The 17,258-nt window shown below is 41.3% G+C and overlaps 2 protein-coding genes and 1 long non-coding RNA gene across 3 annotated transcripts; 2 read left to right on the top strand and 1 right to left on the bottom strand.

Moving 5' to 3' along the window:
- The first annotated feature begins 1,616 nt into the window (after positions 1 to 1,616).
- On the top strand, positions 1,617 to 5,683 carry LOC113661341 (serine-rich adhesin for platelets-like). Its single transcript, XM_027175418.2, has 4 exons — positions 1,617 to 1,721; positions 1,805 to 1,860; positions 1,953 to 2,075; positions 2,192 to 5,683. Exons 1-4 carry the CDS (start codon positions 1,705 to 1,707, stop codon positions 5,548 to 5,550), a joined length of 3,555 nt encoding a protein of 1,184 aa, XP_027031219.2. The 5' UTR covers positions 1,617 to 1,704; the 3' UTR covers positions 5,551 to 5,683.
- On the bottom strand, positions 3,330 to 14,421 carry LOC125139712. Its single transcript, XR_007138772.1, has 2 exons — positions 14,300 to 14,421; positions 3,330 to 3,476 (listed from the first exon to the last, which is right to left on the bottom strand). It is a non-coding gene; the product is annotated as an uncharacterized LOC125139712 (long non-coding RNA).
- On the top strand, positions 11,328 to 15,573 carry wu:fi09b08 (A-agglutinin anchorage subunit). Its single transcript, XM_027175424.2, has 4 exons — positions 11,328 to 11,448; positions 11,532 to 11,587; positions 11,681 to 11,803; positions 11,926 to 15,573. Exons 1-4 carry the CDS (start codon positions 11,432 to 11,434, stop codon positions 15,438 to 15,440), a joined length of 3,711 nt encoding a protein of 1,236 aa, XP_027031225.2. The 5' UTR covers positions 11,328 to 11,431; the 3' UTR covers positions 15,441 to 15,573.
- The last annotated feature ends 1,685 nt before the right edge of the window (positions 15,574 to 17,258 follow it).

Below are 17,258 nucleotides of genomic sequence, written 5' to 3'. Positions count from 1 at the left end.
CGTCTGAAACGCGTCCCAGACCACCTGATGGGGTTTGAACGATCAGATTTATATCCGTCTCAAAACCGTTTCGAAGGGCATTTAGACCTGGTCTTTTTACCATCGAATAGCCATCTGATCACAGAAAACACATGAAGTGACCAGGTGTAAAAAGCCCCATATTTATTCCTGAAATTGACAATATCTGCACAATTCTTAAATCTGTCCTGCACACTTCTTTTTTTTCCGTCCAGCAGATGGCAGTGTAACTCAGACACCCCCCCCCAGCTCCTGAAAGAGGCCGTTAAACAAATGCACAGTATGAATATTGAACCAAAACTTTCCTGAATCATTGGATCATTATCAAATTCTTCAAATGTTCTGGTTCTGTCTACAGACATGTCAGCTTGTCTGGCCACTATTTCCACCCGAAACTGATTATTGACTGCAAGAGCATGACAGGATGTCCTCACTATGACACTCTTTTTGTGAAATGAGAAAGTAAGTTCAGTTCATCTCTAATTCTTTCTTAGTCATTTCTCCTTACTCCCCTTATTGTGAATGAGAAGAGGTTTCAGGTTTGGTTGTTGATCTGCTGTTAGAAAACTACTTTGTAGTGCTGGTGTGAGAGGAAACTGAATTTGTACACTTTATTTTTACCTTGTAATAAAGGATGATCCTTTAAGTGCCTGAACTGGACGTAAACAAAGTTCTGGTCCAGGTTTTATTTCATATCATAACGAACATGCAGATAACATTGTATTATTATTATTATTATAACATTGCATTGTATTAATGTAAACTAGGAATACACTATAAAAACCATAGCAGGATTGGGATCTTTCTAACATTTATTTAGAGATATCTAGTGGTTATTTAACATAAATGACTTGGGACATGATGTTATGGGAAAAAGAAAGATTTTTTCAGCCCGATGACGCCTATCTCAGGCGTCATCGGGCATCGAGGCAGGATACACCCTGGACGGAATGCCAACCCATCGCAGGGCACACACACTCTCATTCACTCACAGACTCACAAACTATGGACAATTTTCCAGAGATGCCAATCAACCTACCATGCAGGTCTTTGGACCAGGGAGGAAACCGGAGTACCCGGAGGAAACCCCCGAGGCACGGGGAGAACATGCAAACTCCACACACGAGGCAGAGGCGGGAATCAAACCCCCAATCCTGGAGTTGTGAGGCGAATGTGCAAACCACTAAGCCACTGTGCCCCCAGTTTTAGTTTTAGTTTTTATTAAAAAATAAGACTTTCTCTCTTCTTCTCTATAACTTCTCTCTGACATTTGAAAGTGTTCTATAAACACTGCAGAGCATTTTGGTATCTGAAATAAAACAAACTTAACTATCATTTTGTCTTAATAAACCAAGACATGAAAACTATCAATTATTTTTTTGTCTCTTGAAAGCAAATTCTTGAAAGAATTCTATTATTTAACAAATCAGTGTTTTAGTCTTTATGTGCAGTAGCATTCCTTTCTGTGCATGCACACAAGAACAACCAATTAGTAATTTCACACCTGAAGAAAGGGCTTGGAATAATGAGTCATGTGATCTGTGAGTAGTTAATATTCATCACCTGACTTGAATTAGTGGTATAAAAGGAAGGCTGCTGGGCTTCTGGGCTACTTGTGTTTTGTGGTTTTATGAGTCAGCAGTGTCACGGTAGGCTCCAAGCCTTCCGGTAGTCAGTTTTGTCATTATGTGGGATTGTAAAAGGTAAGTGTTGGTGAACATTTTGCAATGCTGACTTATTTGTCTAGATTATTTGTTTGTGATTTCAATTCTATTTTGTCTTGTAGGCTCTGGTTACTCTTTATTGCTTTACTATATTTAAAAGATGTAAGGGCACTTGGAGGTAAGCTATTCTCAAGCTTGAAGTAGTGTGATGCCTTGTGATTGTTCATCAATTCTCAAAGTTTAAAAGTATTACTTTTCTTTGTCTCTTAGTGTGGAATAAAAGGCCTGCACAGGATTGGTACAGTGTTGCTGCCCAGATCCCTCTGGCTCAGCCTAAGGAACCTGCCCCCTTACCTGATGGAGCCCAAACTTCCACAGCCATGATGAATGAAGGTAAAACCAATGCTGAAGCTTTGCAAACTAGTAGAGCCTCTTTAGGCAGGCTTATTTTCCTCTAATGCCTTGACCAGTGTCTCTTTTGATCAATACAAGTCTCAAACTTTTTCTAGGACTCCAGAGCCAGAACATTGTTTCATATGCACAAGCCACATCTAATCAGGATGTTTCAACTGCTGCTCTTCAGAACAGCTATGGGACTCCATCAGTGACACTGCAATCTGGTAACACTGTCTCTTCATCCATGTACCAGCAACGGCCACCAGTTCCCAGCACTTCCCAAACAAGTCAGTCTTGGATGCAAAATGCTAGCTCTTTCAGTGGTTCTCAAAGCCAAACCTCAAATGGCTATGGGCTCTCTCAAGGGTTTGCAAGCCAATATGTTGATCATTCAAGTGCCATCCCTGCATTTATTGTGACCCAGCCAGGCTCTGATGGTAAAGTGTTCAGTGGTTCTACTTCAAGCTTGTCCAGTGGTTCTCAAAGCCCATCTGCCTATTGGCAGTCACCAAGCTCACTTTCTAGTCAATATCTTGGTTCACAAGGCCAGCTAAATGTAAACCAGGTGAGCTCTGCCTCAGGTTTAACCACAACCCAACAGGCTGCACCAAGTGTAGTTTCAAGTGGTTCTACTTCTAGTATTTCAAGCTCTTCCAGTGGTTCTCAAAGCCCATCTGCCTATTGGCAGTCACCAAGCTCCCTTTTTACTCAATATCTTGGTTCACAAGGACAGCAAAGTGTAAATCAGATGAGCTCTGCCTCAGGTTTAACTGTGGCCCAACAGTCCACTCCAAGTGTAGTTTCAAGTGGTTCTACTAGTACTTTCACTGGTTCTCAAAGCCCGTCTACCTCTTGGCTCGTGGGACTTTCCATACCAATTGGAAGTTCTCAGACACAGCATGGCATTAGCCAGCTTGGCTCTGTGCCTGGATTTACTGGGATCCAGCCAGCCTCTGACAGTGCAGTGTTCAATGATTCTACAGTTAGTACTTTAAGCTCCCATGGTGGTTCTCAAAGCCATGGCTCAACTGTCTATGGGCTATCTCAAGGGCTTGCCAGCCAATATGGATATGGTAGATTCCAAATGCAGCAAGGAATAAACCAGCTGAGCTCTACCCCAGCTTTAACTGTGACCCAACAGTCCATGCCGAATGTAGCTTCAAGTGGTTCTGATTCTAGTACTTCAAGCTCTTTCAGTGGTTCTCAAAGCCCATCTGCCTATTGGCAGTCAGCAAGCTCCCTTTCTAGTCAATATCTTGGATCACAGGGACAGCAAGGAATAAATCTGAGCTCTGCCCCAGGTGTAACTGTGATCCAGCCAGCCTCTGACAGTGCAGTGTACAATGATTCTGCTACTAGTATGCCAGGTTCCTACACTAGTTCCCAAAGCCCATCTACCTACTGGCAGTCACCAAGCTCACTTTTTACTCAATATCTTGGATCACAGGGACAGCAAAGTGTAAATCAGATGAGCTCTGTTCCAGGTTTAACTGTGATTCAACCAGCCTCTCCAAGTGTAGTTTCAAGTGGTTCTACTTCAAGCTCCTACACTGGTTCTCAAATCCAAGGCTCAACTGGTTATGGGCTATCTCAAGGGCTTCCCAGCCAACCTGGTAGACTCCAAATACAGCAAGGTATAAACCAGAGAAACTCTGCCCCAGGTTTAACCACAACCCAACAGGCTGCACCAAGTATAGTTTCAAGTGGTTCTACTTCTAGTACTTCAAGCTCTTCCAGTGGTTCTCAAAGCCCATCTGTCTATTGGCAGTCACCAAGCTCTCAAAGCCAAAGCTCAACTGGCCACGGGTTATCTCAAAGGCTTGCAAGCCGTTATGGAGGTTTTTGGATGTGGCCTGACCAAAACCAACTGAGCTCTGCACCTGCTTTAACATTGACCCAGCAGGTTGCTGAGAGTGGAATGTCAAGTGTCCCCACTACCTCTGGTATGTCTTCCATAGCTTATAGTGGTTTTCAAAGCCCATCTACCTCTTGGCTCTCAGGAATTTCCAAGCCTACTAGTAGTACCCCAACACAGCAAGGTATAAACCAGCATGGCTCTGTGCCCAGATTAACTGTGATCCAGCCATCCACTGTCATTGCACTGTCCAATGGTTCTACTTCTAGTACTTCAAGCTCCTACAGTTCTCCAAGCTCAACCTCCTCTGGGCAGTCACTAAGCTCACTTGGCTCACCTGGACAGCAGAGTGTAAATCAGATGAGCTCTGCCCCAGGTTTAACTGTGACCCGACAGTCCATGCCGAATGTAGCTTCAAGTGGTTCTGCTTCTAGTACTTCAAGCTCTTCCAGTGGTTCTCAAAGCCCATCTGCCTATTGGCAGTCAGTAAGCTCCCTCTCTAGTCAATATCTTGGATCACAGGGACAGCAAAGTGTAAATCAGATGAGCTCTGTTCCAGGTTCAACTGTGATTCAACCAGCCTCTCCAAGTGTAGTTTCAAGTGGTTCTACTTCAAGCTCCTACACTGGTTCTCAAAGCCAACCTTCAACTGGCTATTGGGTGTCCCAATGGCTTGCCAACCAACATGGTAAAATCCAAACGCAGCAAGGTATAAATGAGATGAGCTCTGCCCCAGGTTTAACTGTGACCCAACAGTCCATGCCGAATGTAGCTTCAAGTGGTTCTTCTAGTGCTTCAAGCTCCTACATGCCATCTCGAAGCCAAACTTCATCTGGCTATGGGTTGTCTCAATGGCTTGTGAGCCGTAATGGAAGTTTTGAAATGTGGCCTGAACAAAACCAACTGCACTCTGCTCCTGCTTCAACAATGACTCAGCAGGTTGTTGAGAGTGGAATGTCAAGTGGCTCTACTACCTCTGGTATTTCTTCCACAGGGTCTCAAAGCCCATCTACGTCTTGGCTCTCAGGAATTTTCAAGCCTACTCATGGTACTCCAACACAGCAAGGCATAAACCAGCTTGTCTCTGTGCCTGGATTAACTGGGATCAAGCCAGCCTCTGTGTCCAATGGTTCTACTGTCAGTGCTTCAGGCTCCTATGGTGTTGCTCATATCCAAAGCCCATCGGCTTACTGGCAGTCACCAAGCTCACTGTCAAGTCAGTATCTTGGCTCCCAGGGACAGCAAAGTGTAAACCAGCTGAGCTCTGCCCCAGGTTTAACTGTGACCCAACAGGCAGCACCAAGTGTAGTTTCAAGTGGTACCAGTACTTCAAGCTCCCCCACTGGATTTCAGAGCCAAAGTACATCTGGCTATTGGTCATCTCAAGGACTTTCTAATCACCATGATGGTTTGCAGACAGAAGGCACACATCAGTTGAATCAGCAGGCCTCAAGCACATTGACATCCAGTGGCCCTAATGTGAGTACTTCCAGCACCACAACTTCCAATCTTGGCATACAAAGCATGAATGTTCCGAAACCTCAGGCCTTCAATCTTTGGATGGGTCGGTACTCCTGTAAAAGTGGCTCATCCTCCAATGCTTCAATGCTTTCCTGATTTGTTAATGCTGTTTCCCTTTAAACCTTGCTTGCACTTGAAATGCCTTCCGCCCTGCTGAACTCTGGTAAAACCAAGTGTAATTGTATTGCTTAAAAGAAAATGCATTGTCTAATAAAGAATTCTTGCAGTATTCAGGTTTTGCTGTCTTTCTTTAGGTCTTTTGGTTCAGTGTGAGTTGAGCCATGCCTTGGTTCTGTTAACTGTAAGCATGTTTAAAAAGCTGAGCTGAAAAGTCTGAATTTGGGTGATCATGTGTTCTATTTGGTTTTAAATTCATCTAACAAGCTCCTGTTTCAAAACTTCCCCTAACATGATGTCCAAGTCGACCCTAATGTTAATCAGAGCATCTTAGTGTTTGTTAACTACTTGCATGGGTTACACATGTGGTGGGTTTTTTTTTTTTTTTTTTTTTTTTCTTCTCTCCTTTCCCTTATCTATGCCTTCGAGCTCACACTTTTTCATGAGATGTTTCATCAGGTAAAACTTTTTTTAACCTTAAAAAAAAACACAAACCGGGGAATAATTGGCACAAATTGTTCAAAATAGCCATGGTCACTTTTTTTATATGGTTAACACAATTGGGTTGGAAAGTAAATGTGCACCATTCTAAATGCAATATTGGAATGTTCTTACTGTTTGATGCAAAGGCTTCTTTTAATGAGTCACATGTTTAAAAAGATGATTGGAATGAAGTGTTAGATTCTGAATATAAATCATTTAGCTAATTTCCTTAAAGGTGGATTAACAGAAACTGTAAAATGTGAACAGAGGAATAAAAACAGGAGTGATTTGTCTTTGCCCATCTCAATAAAAACACTGCAATTAATTGCCTCAATTTAAGGAAACAATACAGTGCCTTTTTTAATTATATACTTGATACCTATCCATTTATTTGTATTAAAATATAGAAGAAATTGAATTAACAGTTTTAATTTACCCACAATATTGTGTGTAATAAAGTGCAATTTGTATCACAGGATCTCAATATAAATTCACCTGTTTGCGGACGTGGCAAAAGTACACACATCCTTTACTCAAGTAGAAGTACAGATACACATTTTTTAAAGGACTCCAGTAGAAGTAGTGACTACACTCTTTTACTCAAGTTAAAGTAAAGTAGTATGGGCTCTGACATGTACCTAAGTAAAAAGTCGCCGTTACTACTACTGTTTAGTGTCATGCTGGTAACTGGACGTCATGATTTTTTATATATATATATAAAAATAATTTTGGAGTGTGCTGATGGATATTTGTGTTCATCAGCCACAAGAGTGTTATGAAAGGCAGGCACTGATGTAGGTGAGGTAGGGTGGAGTCAGCGTTCACATTAATCCCAAAGGTGTTCAATAGGGATGAGATCAGAAAACAACCACATATAGCAGGAAAGGTCAGGTGACCCATTACTTTTGGAAATGTAATGTATACCAAGTGTATCACCAAGGCCATATCCCAAACTGTAGGGAGATACCAGCTCTGTCCTTGAAAACAACAAAAATTAACAAACAATAAACAAACAAAATTATTGTGATGTTTTACAAATGATAAAATTAATGTTAATTAAATTAAGCACTTTGTGTTTTTTTTGTTGACACCAGGGGAGGTTCTAGGATTTCATCTTTAGGGGGGTTTTAGCCCACAGTGAGAATTTAAAACAAGAAGAGTTTTATATTATATATTATTTGACAACTCTGGTAATAAGAAAAGTGAAATTTCACTGCTTTTGGTTGCCGTCTTTGCGTCTTTTTCCGCCGATTAACGTTATAGATAAACGCCTCCAGCTCTGACTGCGCGTGCACGCTGCGCGTACCTGTGCTTTTCTGTTCAAATAAAGTTGACAGCTGATGATGCACTTTTGAAAGACTACAACACACGCGTGTAAAAGCAAAGTAAAAAACAAAAATCGCTCTTGGATCAAACTGATAAATAATTTTCTTTCCCATCGACGACATGTCCTGCATTTTAACGTAATTTTTATTGTTTATTTATGAAAGTAAAAATGATCCTTATAGTTTTAGGGTGGCTGAGATTACAGACAGGGGGCTGAAGCCACCCTAAAAAAGGGCTAGAACCGCCCTGGGTGACACAATTCGCAACGCATTCGCCAGGAATCCTTTTTGACGCCGATTATTTCAGACATCTCCCTCATATATGGCCATGTGTGTTCAGGAATGTCCTCGTTGTTAGTTATTTTAACATCGGTGACTCCCTCTGAATTAACATTAGCCATTCCTTTTGTAGGCGCTGCTCATTGTTAGCTCCGCTATCCTTAGTCTATGTCTGATAGCCAGTAAATAATACAGTGCACCAGTCACATGGGGAAAAAGCCGCACAATGATAGGATGATAGGCTGGAAACAGCGCTCAGTGAGAAGAAATAATACTAAAAGTAACGAGTCCGTTTTGAAAACGTAAGAAGTAAAAAGTACAGATATTTGTGTAAAAATGTAATGAGTAAAAGTAAAAAGTTGTCCTAAAAATAGTGGAGTAAACTACGGATACCAGAAAAATTTACTTAAGTACAGTAACGAAGTATTTTTACTCCGTTACTTCCCACCTCTGCCTATTTGTGGTTGACCCCAGACAGCTAAGAGAATGTACCTCAACAGACAGCATCATGAAGACAGTTTTTATCTAAAATACACAGAGTTTTACACAGCAGCAATCAGGCTTTGATTATAAAATATTTTCCAAAGCACCGTTAAATGCAGTTTTCTACCAAATCATTTACCAGATGGTGCTCTAGTCATCCAAACGTTAAAAGTGTTTTCCTGAGAGCAGGGAATTAGAGGGGTGAACAAAATATGTAAATCTTCATATGAAATAACTTTTATTTTGAAGTAAGTGAATTACAAAAGCAGCAAAACAGAAGAGTCATTAGGTTGAATATGAATTAGCTACAAAAGAGATCAGCCAATTAAAGCACAGGAGGCAAAAATGTCAAGTGTTTTGAACTCATGAGAGTCACAGAGTTTTATCAGCAAAGAGGAAAACCATACCGTTCAGAACCAGGGTTATATCAAGGCTTTTTACATGTCACTTTCACCAAATGAACCTGATTGAGAATGGAAGAGATGTAAAGAATGAGCAAAAGTGGACTTTATATTCCATGAACCTGCTAGAGATTGTGGCTGCTTGCACCAGATGAAAGGGAATGAGAAAAGCTCATGACCCTTGGATTTGTACTTGGGTTATACTGAACTATACTGGAGGTGGTGGGAATTTCTGTTAACAAAGAATTATAGTGATGATGATGATGATGATGATGATGATGATGATGATGATCATAGTACCGTTTCTCAATGAAACTAACCTCCCCATCTTGGAGATTTTGTGTAGTTCAGATTTGATCAGAAATTAATTGTTTCTCTGAGAGATTTCCACTTCAGCTCATTTCCTTTACATGAGCAGAGCTCAGTCTGCTCGTACACAAGTATCCATCGATGTAGGTTCAGACAGGACTGTTCTGACATCTGGTTACGAAATCACTGCCCTCATTTCCACCTCACAATAAAGCTAAATGTAAAATTGCACAACCGTCCTTTACCAAAAACAAAGAGAGTTTACACTTGGGCTGTGGGCCGGTGTATCTAACAGGTAACAGAAATCCATCTTAAAGAATATGTTTCATAAAAATATGTCAGAAATGTCAGATGTTAGAGATGTTAAAGCTGATCAGTCAATCCACATTTCACTTAAAGCTCACTTGGGAATTTACTTTTTTGTAATTATTGCTGTACCATGCGACCTGGATATTGATTTTTATTTGTTTATTGTTTCTCAGACTGGCCTTTCTCCCTAATTCTGACCTGACCCAGCTGTGCTCTGGCTCTGATCCCTGTGCCATCCAGTGAAACCTTCAGCTTTTGTCCCTAATATTTTTATTTAGCACATACAAATTTAAATTTGTAAACAAATTTAACACACAAATCATTGATTTTTTATTATTTTATATATATATATATATAAAAGCTTCGGTGATGGCTTCGTATAGAATGACGTGTAGAATTCAGGCAAAAATTTCCTTCCTCACTCAGTTAACTTACATGCTATTACATGATTCATGGTTTCCTTGAGAAGTGTGTCTGTGTGTCTGTGTGTGTGTCCAATGATTTTTAGTGATTTAATGCACATCAAATGGCCTTTTTACACCTGGTCACTTCACGTGTTGTCTCTGATCCGATAGCTATCTGATTTGATAAAACTGTTCCATTTACATTAGGCCACATAAACACGTCTTGGCGAATCAGATATCAATCCGATCTTTCTACTCCGGCCCAAAATGCAAATATATTTTATCTCATTTTCGGGATAATCGAAATGGAACACACTTTGGTGTATGCGGTTGCTACAAAAAAAACAGCTTTTTTGCCGCATTTTTGCTGGCGGCAGCAGTGCATTTTAAGACCGGACAAGAGACCTGAGTGAAAGATCGGAGCCAGTACTGGTGGGAAAACATATTTGTTTCTGGCACGATGCACGACTTCCGTTTGGGAGGAGTTTAGCGTTGATGTATGTGGCTTGAACAACCACATTCATTTACACCAGTCCAGTTTTGTCTGAAACGCGTCCCAGACCACCTGAAGGGGTTTGAACGATCGGATTTATATCCGTCTCGAAACCGTTTTGAAGGGCATTTAGATCTGGTCTTTTTACCATCGGATAGCTATCTGATCACAGAAAACACATGAAGTGACCAGGTGTAAAAAGCCCCAGATTTATTTATATTTATATTTATTATATTTATGAAATTGACAATATCTGCACACTTCTTAAATTTGTCCTGCACACTTCTTTTTTTTCTGTCCAGCAGATGGCAGTGTAACTCAGACCCCCCCTCCCCCCCACCCCCACCCCCTTCGCCGTCTCGTGAACGAGCCACCACCGCTAGGAGGCGAGAGTGCATCAACTTCATTGTAACTTTTAAGCATTAAATCCTTTAAATACACGGTTAAATTATATACTGTTTGAAAGCTTAGACTCTCAGGATTTTATTAAGCGCACACACAAAGCATGTTCTAAGGAACCTCACTTGAAGCTGATGAAGAAATGAAATTGCCTTCAAGATGTTCAAGAGCATTCAAAGTAAAAACAGGCCATGAATGTAGTTATATTATCAAATATTTAAAATAAACTTCAAGGCTGTAACTAGTGTGGAGGAAAAGCGTCTCTTAATGTCTAGTTTATACATACAATAACAGACACATGAACAACTCGCATTACAAAACTATCTTACCTCCTGACTTTGTCCTGCGAAAAGCTTTTGTGTTCTCAAAGTGAATTAAAAGCCATTAAGAGGAATAAAACACTCTGGGACATGATGTTATGGGAAAATAAAGATTTTTTCAGTTTTATTCATTCATTCATTTTCTACTGCTTATCCGGACTTATCCAGACCGTGCCCCCCAGTTTTAGTTTTAAATAAGTCATAATATCCATAACACTGATTCTACTTCTCTCTGACATTTGAAAGTGTTGTATAAACACTGCAGAACATTTTGGTATCTGAAATAAAACAAACTTAACTGTCATTTTGTCTTAATAAACCAAGACATGAAAACTATCAATTATTTTTTTGTCTCTTGAAAGCAAATTCTTGAAAGAATTCTATTATTTAACAAACCAGTGTTTTAGTCTTTATGTGCAGTAGCATTCCTTTCTGTGCATGCACACAAGAACAACCAATTAGTAATTTCACACCTGAAGAAAGGGCTTGGAATAATGAGTCATGTGATCTGTGAGTAGTTAATATTCATCACCTGACTTGAATTAGTGGTATAAAAGGAAGGCTGCTGGGCTTCTGGGCTATTTGTGTTTTGTGGTTTTATGAGTCAGCAGTGTCACGGTAGGCTCCAAGCCTTCCGGTAGTCAGTTTTGTCATTATGTGGGATTGTAAAAGGTAAGTGTTGGTGAACATTTTGCAATGCTGACTTATTTGTCTAGATTATTGGTTTGTGATTTCAATTCTGTTTTGTCTTGTAGGCTCTGGTTACTCTTTATTGCTTTACTATATTTAAAAGATGTAAGGGCACTTGGAGGTAAGCTATTCCGCAAACTTGAAGTAGTGTGATGCCTTGTGATTGTTCATCAATTCTCAAAGTTTAAAAGTATTACTTTTCTTTGTCTCTTAGTGTGGAATAAAAGGCCTGCACAGGATTGGTACAGTGTTGCTGCCCAGATCCCTCTGGCTCAGCCTAAGGAACCTGCCCCCTTACCTGATGGAGCCCAAACTTCCACAGCCATGAGGGATGAAGGTAAAACCAATGCTGAAGCTTTGCAAACTAGTAGAGCCTCTTGGGCAGGCTTATTTTCCTCTAATGCCCTGACCAGTGTCTCTTTTGATCAATACAAGTCTGTTTCGTTTTTTTTTTTCTAGGACTCCAGAGCCAGAACATTGTTTCATATGCACAAGCCACATCTAATCAGGATGTTTCAACTGCTGCTCTTCAGAACAACTATGGGACTCCATCAGTGACCCTGCAATCTGGTAACACTGTCTCTTCATCCATGTACCAGCAAAGACCACTGGTTCCCAACACTTCCCAAACAAGTCAGTCTTGGATGCAAAATGCTAGCTCGTTCAGTGGTTCTCAAAGCCAAACCTCAAATGGCTATGGGCTCTCTCAAGGGTTTGCAAGCCAATATGTTGATCATTCAAGTGCCATCCCTGCATTTATTGTGACCCAGCCAGGCTCTGCCGGTAAAGTGTTCAGTGGTTCTACTTCAAGCTTGTCCAGTGTTTCTCAAAGCCCATCTGCCTATTGGCAGTCACCAAGCTCACTTTTCAGTCAATATCTTGGTTCACAGGGACAGCAAGGAATAAATCAGATGAGCTCTGCCCCAGGTTTAACTGTGATCCAGCCAGCCTCTGACAGTGCAGTGTACAATGATTCTGCTACTAGTATGCCAGCCTCCTACACTAGTTCCCAAAGCCCATCTATCTACTGGCAGTCACCAAGCTCCCTTTTTACTCAATATCTTGGTTCACAAGGCCAGCTAAATGTAAACCAGGTGAGCTCTGCCTCAGGTTTAACCACAACCCAACAGGCTGCACCAAGTATAGTTTCAAGTGGTTCTACTTCTAGTACTTCAAGCTCTTCCAGTGGTTCTCAAAGCCCATCTGTCCATTGGCAGTCACCAAGCTCTCAAAGCCAAAGCTCAACTGGCCACGGGTTATCTCAAAGGCTTGCAAGCCGTTATGGAGGTTTTTGGATGTGGCCTGACCAAAACCAACTGAGCTCTGCACCTGCTTTAACATTGACCCAGCAGGTTGCTGAGAGTGGAATGTCAAGTATCCCCACTACCTCTGGTATGTCTTCCATAGCTTATAGTGGTTTTCAAAGCCCATCTATCTCTTGGCTCTCAGGAATTTCCAAGCCTACTAGTAGTACCCCAACACAGCAAGGTATAAACCAGCATGGCTCTGTGCCCAGATTAACTGTGATCCAGCCATCCACTGTCATTGCATCGTCCAATGGTTCTACTTCTAGTACTTCAAGCTCCTACAGTTCTCCAAGCTCAACCTCCTCTGGGCAGTCACTAAGCTCACTTGGCTCACCTGGACAGCAGAGTGTAAATCAGATGAGCTCTGCCCCAGGTTTAACCATGACCCAACAGTCTACTCCAAGTGTAGTTTCAAGTGATTCTACTTCAAGCTCCTACACTGGTTCTCAAAGCCAACCTTCAACTGGCTATGGGGTGTCCCAATGGCTTTCCAACCAATATGGTAAATTCCAAACGCAGCAAGGTATAAATAAGGTGAGCTCTGCCCCAGGTTTAACTGTGACCCAACAGTCCATGACGGACGTAGCTTCAAGTGGTTCTGCTTCTAGTACTTCAAGCTCTTCCAGTGGTTCTCAAAGCCCATCTACCTACTGGCACTCACTAAGCTCACCTTTTACTCAATATCTTGAATCACAGGGACAGCAAAGTGTAAATCAGATGAGCTCTGCCTCAGGTTTAACTGTGGCCCAACAGTCCACTCCAAGTGTAGTTTCAAGTGGTTCTACTTCAAGCTCCTACACTGGTTCTCAAAGCCAACACTCAACTGGTTATGGGACATTTCAAGTGCTTGCTAGCCAACATGGCGGTTTCCAAACACTGCAGGGTACAAATCAGATGAACTCTGCCCCAAGTTTAACTTTGATTCCGCTGGCCTCTGACACTGCAGTGACCAATGGTTCTATTGTTGGTACTTTAAGCTCCTATAGTGGTTCTCAAAGCCAAGGCTCAGCTGGTTATGGGCTATCTCAAGGGCTTCCCAGCCAACCTGGTAGACTCCAAATGCAGCAAGGTATAAACCAGATAAACTCTGCCCCAGGTTTAACTACAACCCAACAGGCTACACCAAGTATAGTTTCAAGTGGTTCTACTTCTAGTACTTCAAGCTCTTCCAGTGGTTCTCAAAGCCCATCTATCTACTGGCCATCACAAAGCTCAGGAATAAATCAGATGAGTTCTGCCCCAGGTTTAACTGTGATCCAGCCAGCCTCTGACAGTGCCATGTTCAATGATTCTACAGTTAGTACTTCAAGCTCCCATGGTGGTTCTCAAAGCCAAGGCTCAACTGTCTATGGGCTATCTCAAGGGCTTGCCAGCCGATATGGTAAATTCCAAATGCAGCAAGGAATAAACCAGCTGAGCTCTGCCCCAGGTTTAACTGTGACCCGACAGTCCATGCCGAATGTAGCTTCAAGTGGTTCTGCTTCTAGTACTTCAAGCTCTTCCAGTGGTTCTCAAAGCCCATCTACCAACTGGCAGTCAGCAAGCTCACTTTTTACTCAATATCTTGGATCACAGGGACCGCAAAGTGTAAATCAGATGAGCTCTATTCCAGGTTCAACTGTGATTCAACCAGCCTCTCCAAGTGTGGTTTCAAGTGGTTCTACTTCAAGCTCCTACACTGGTTCTCAAAGCCAACCTTCAACTGGCTATTGGGTGTCCCAATGGCTTGCCAACCAACATGGTAAAATCCAAACGCAGCAAAGTGTAAATCAGATGAGCTCTGTTCCAGGTTCAACTGTGACCCAACAGTCCATGCCGAATGTAGATTCAAGTGGTTCTACTTCTAGTGCTTCAAGCTCCTACATGCCTTCTCAAAGCCAAACCTCATCTGGCTATGGGTTGTCTCAATGGCTTGTGAGCCGTAATGGAAGTTTTGAAATGTGGCCTGAACAAAACCAACTGCACTCTGCTCCTGCTTCAACAATGACTCAGCAGGTTGTTGAGAGGGGAATGTCAAGTGGCTCTACTACCTCTGGTATTTCTTCCACTGGGTCTCAAAGCCCATCTACATCTTGGCTCTCAGGAATTTTCAAGCCTACTCATGGTACCCCAACACAGCAAGGCATAAACCAGCTTGTCTCTGTGCCTGGATTAACTGGGATCAAGCCAGCCTCTGTGTCCAATGGTTCTACTGTCAGTGCTTCAGGCTCCTATGGTGTTGCTCATATCCAAAGCCCATCTGCATACTGGCAGTCACCAAGCTCACTGTCAAGTCAGTATCTTGGCTCCCAGGGACAGCAAAGTGTAAACCAGCTGAGCTCTGCCCCAGGTTTAACTGTGACCCAACAGGCAGCACCAAGTGTAGTTTCAAGTGGTACCAGTACTTCAAGCTCCCCCATTGGATTTCAGAGCCAAAGTACATCTGGCTATTGGTCATCTCAAGGGCTTTCTAATCACCATGATGGTTTGCAGACACAAGGCACACAACCGTTGAATCAGCAGGCCTCAAGCACATTGACATCCAGTGGCCCTAATGTGAATTCCACCACAACTTCCAATCTTGGCATACAAAGCATGAATGTTCCGAAACCTCAGGCCTTCAATCTTTGGATGGGTCGGTACTCCTGTAAAAGTGGCTCATCCTCCAATGCTTCAATGCTTTCCTGATTTGTTAATGCTGTTTCCCTTTAAACCTTGCATGCACTTGAAATGCCTTTTGCCCTGCTGAACTCCAGTAAAGCCAAGTGTAATTGTATTGCTTAATAGAAAATGCATTGTCTAATAAAGAATTCTTGCAGTATTCAGGTTTTGCTGTCTGTCTTTAGGTCTTTTGGTTCAGTGTGAGTTGAGCCATGCCTTGGTTCTGTTAACTGTAACCATGTTTAAAAAGCTGAGCTGAAAAGTCTGAATTTGGGTGATCATGTGTTCTATTTGGTTTTAAATTCATCTAACAAGCTCCTGTTTCAAAACTTCCCCTAACATGTTGTCTAAGTCCAATGTAATGTTAATCAGAGCAGTTTAGTGTTTCAGTGTTAACTACTTGCATGGGTTACACATCTTGGTGTCCCCCCCCCCCCATTTATGCCTTCAAGCTCACACCTTTCATGAGATGTTTCAGGTAACTTTTTTCTTTTTAAGGTCAAAAAGCCTGGGAATTGGCACAAATTGTTCAAAATATAACTTTGTCACTTTTTATATGGTTAACACAATTGGGATGGAAAGTAAACGTGCACCATTCTAAATGCAATATTGGAATGTTCTTACTGTTTGATGTAAAGGCTTCTTTAATTCACATCTTTTTAAATAAGATTGGACTGAAGTGTTAGATTCTGAATATAAATCCTTTAGTTAATTTCCTTAAAGGTTGACTTAACAAACTGCAAAATGTGAACAGATGAAGAATAAAAACAGGAGTGATTGTCTTTGCCCATCTCAAGGAAAAACATTGCAATTGCCTCATTTTAAGGAAATGCAGTGCCTTTTTTAAATTATATAATTGATACCTATCCATTTATTTGTGTTAATATAGTAGAAAATTGACATGTTTTAATTTACCCAAAATATTGTGTAATAAATTGCAATTTGTATCACAGGATCTCAATATAAATTCACCTGTTTGTGGTTGACCCCAGACAGCTAAGAGAACGTACCTCAACAGACAGCATCATGAAGACAGTTTTTATCTAAAAAGAGTTTTAAACAGCAGCAATCAGTCTTTGATTATAAAATAATGTCCAAAACGCTGTTAAATGCAGTTTTCTACCAAATCATTTACCAGGTAAAGAGAGAATAGGATTAGTAATGAATTTCAGAAGTTAGTGTGTCCGCCAGATGGCGCTCTAGTCATCCAAACGTTTAAAATGTTTTCCTGAGAACAGGGAATTAGAGGGGGTGAACAAAATATGCAAATCTCCACATGAAATTACTTTTATTTTGAAGTGAATTACAAAAGCAACAAAACAGAAGAGTCATTAGGTTGAATATGAATTAGCTACAAAAGAGATCAGCCAATTAAAGCTGACTGATACAAAGGAGGCAAAAATGTCAAGTGTTTTGAACTCATGAGAGTCACAGACAAGTTTTATCAGCAAAGAGGAAAACCATATCCTTCAGAACGAGGCTATATCAAGGCTTTTTACATGTCCGGTACCAGCAATGTCCTCTTAAGATACTGTCATTTCCCTGTAGAACAGCACAATGCATTGTTTTATTCCTTATTGCACTATTAGCATTTGCAATATTCATATTGTAAAACACGGCAATGTACAAATGAGCTTTCTCACAGACCCCAGTGGCATTACTGTGGTATAAATGATTGCAAGCTAATTTAACCATGACCGTTACAGACTCACCAGTTTGTTTTAATATATTGTTTTAATAATATTTGTCATTACTGCAGGGGGTAGGGTAGGGTAGGGGATTGTAATGTATTTTTTCTCAATTCCATTCAGCCCTTAAAGAAGAACAAAAATATGCACGTCATAC

This window comes from Tachysurus fulvidraco, chromosome 20 (assembly GCF_022655615.1).
Source record: "Tachysurus fulvidraco isolate hzauxx_2018 chromosome 20, HZAU_PFXX_2.0, whole genome shotgun sequence".
Classification (NCBI taxonomy): Eukaryota; Metazoa; Chordata; class Actinopteri; order Siluriformes; family Bagridae; genus Tachysurus; species Tachysurus fulvidraco.
Note: the sequence above shows the minus strand (reverse complement) of the source record. Positions and strands in the feature narration are given on the sequence as shown.

What these genes read in the sequence shown, in the direction of transcription:
- LOC113661341 (XM_027175418.2), top strand. An exon ending in AGATGTAAGGGCACTTGGAG is followed by an intron (nt 1,861 to 1,952) that starts GTAAGCTATTCT and finishes TTTGTCTCTTAG; the next exon opens with TGTGGAATAAAAGGCCTGCA. An exon ending in CACAGCCATGATGAATGAAG is followed by an intron (nt 2,076 to 2,191) that starts GTAAAACCAATG and finishes AACTTTTTCTAG; the next exon opens with GACTCCAGAGCCAGAACATT.
- wu:fi09b08 (XM_027175424.2), top strand. An exon ending in AGATGTAAGGGCACTTGGAG is followed by an intron (nt 11,588 to 11,680) that starts GTAAGCTATTCC and finishes TTTGTCTCTTAG; the next exon opens with TGTGGAATAAAAGGCCTGCA. An exon ending in CACAGCCATGAGGGATGAAG is followed by an intron (nt 11,804 to 11,925) that starts GTAAAACCAATG and finishes TTTTTTTTCTAG; the next exon opens with GACTCCAGAGCCAGAACATT.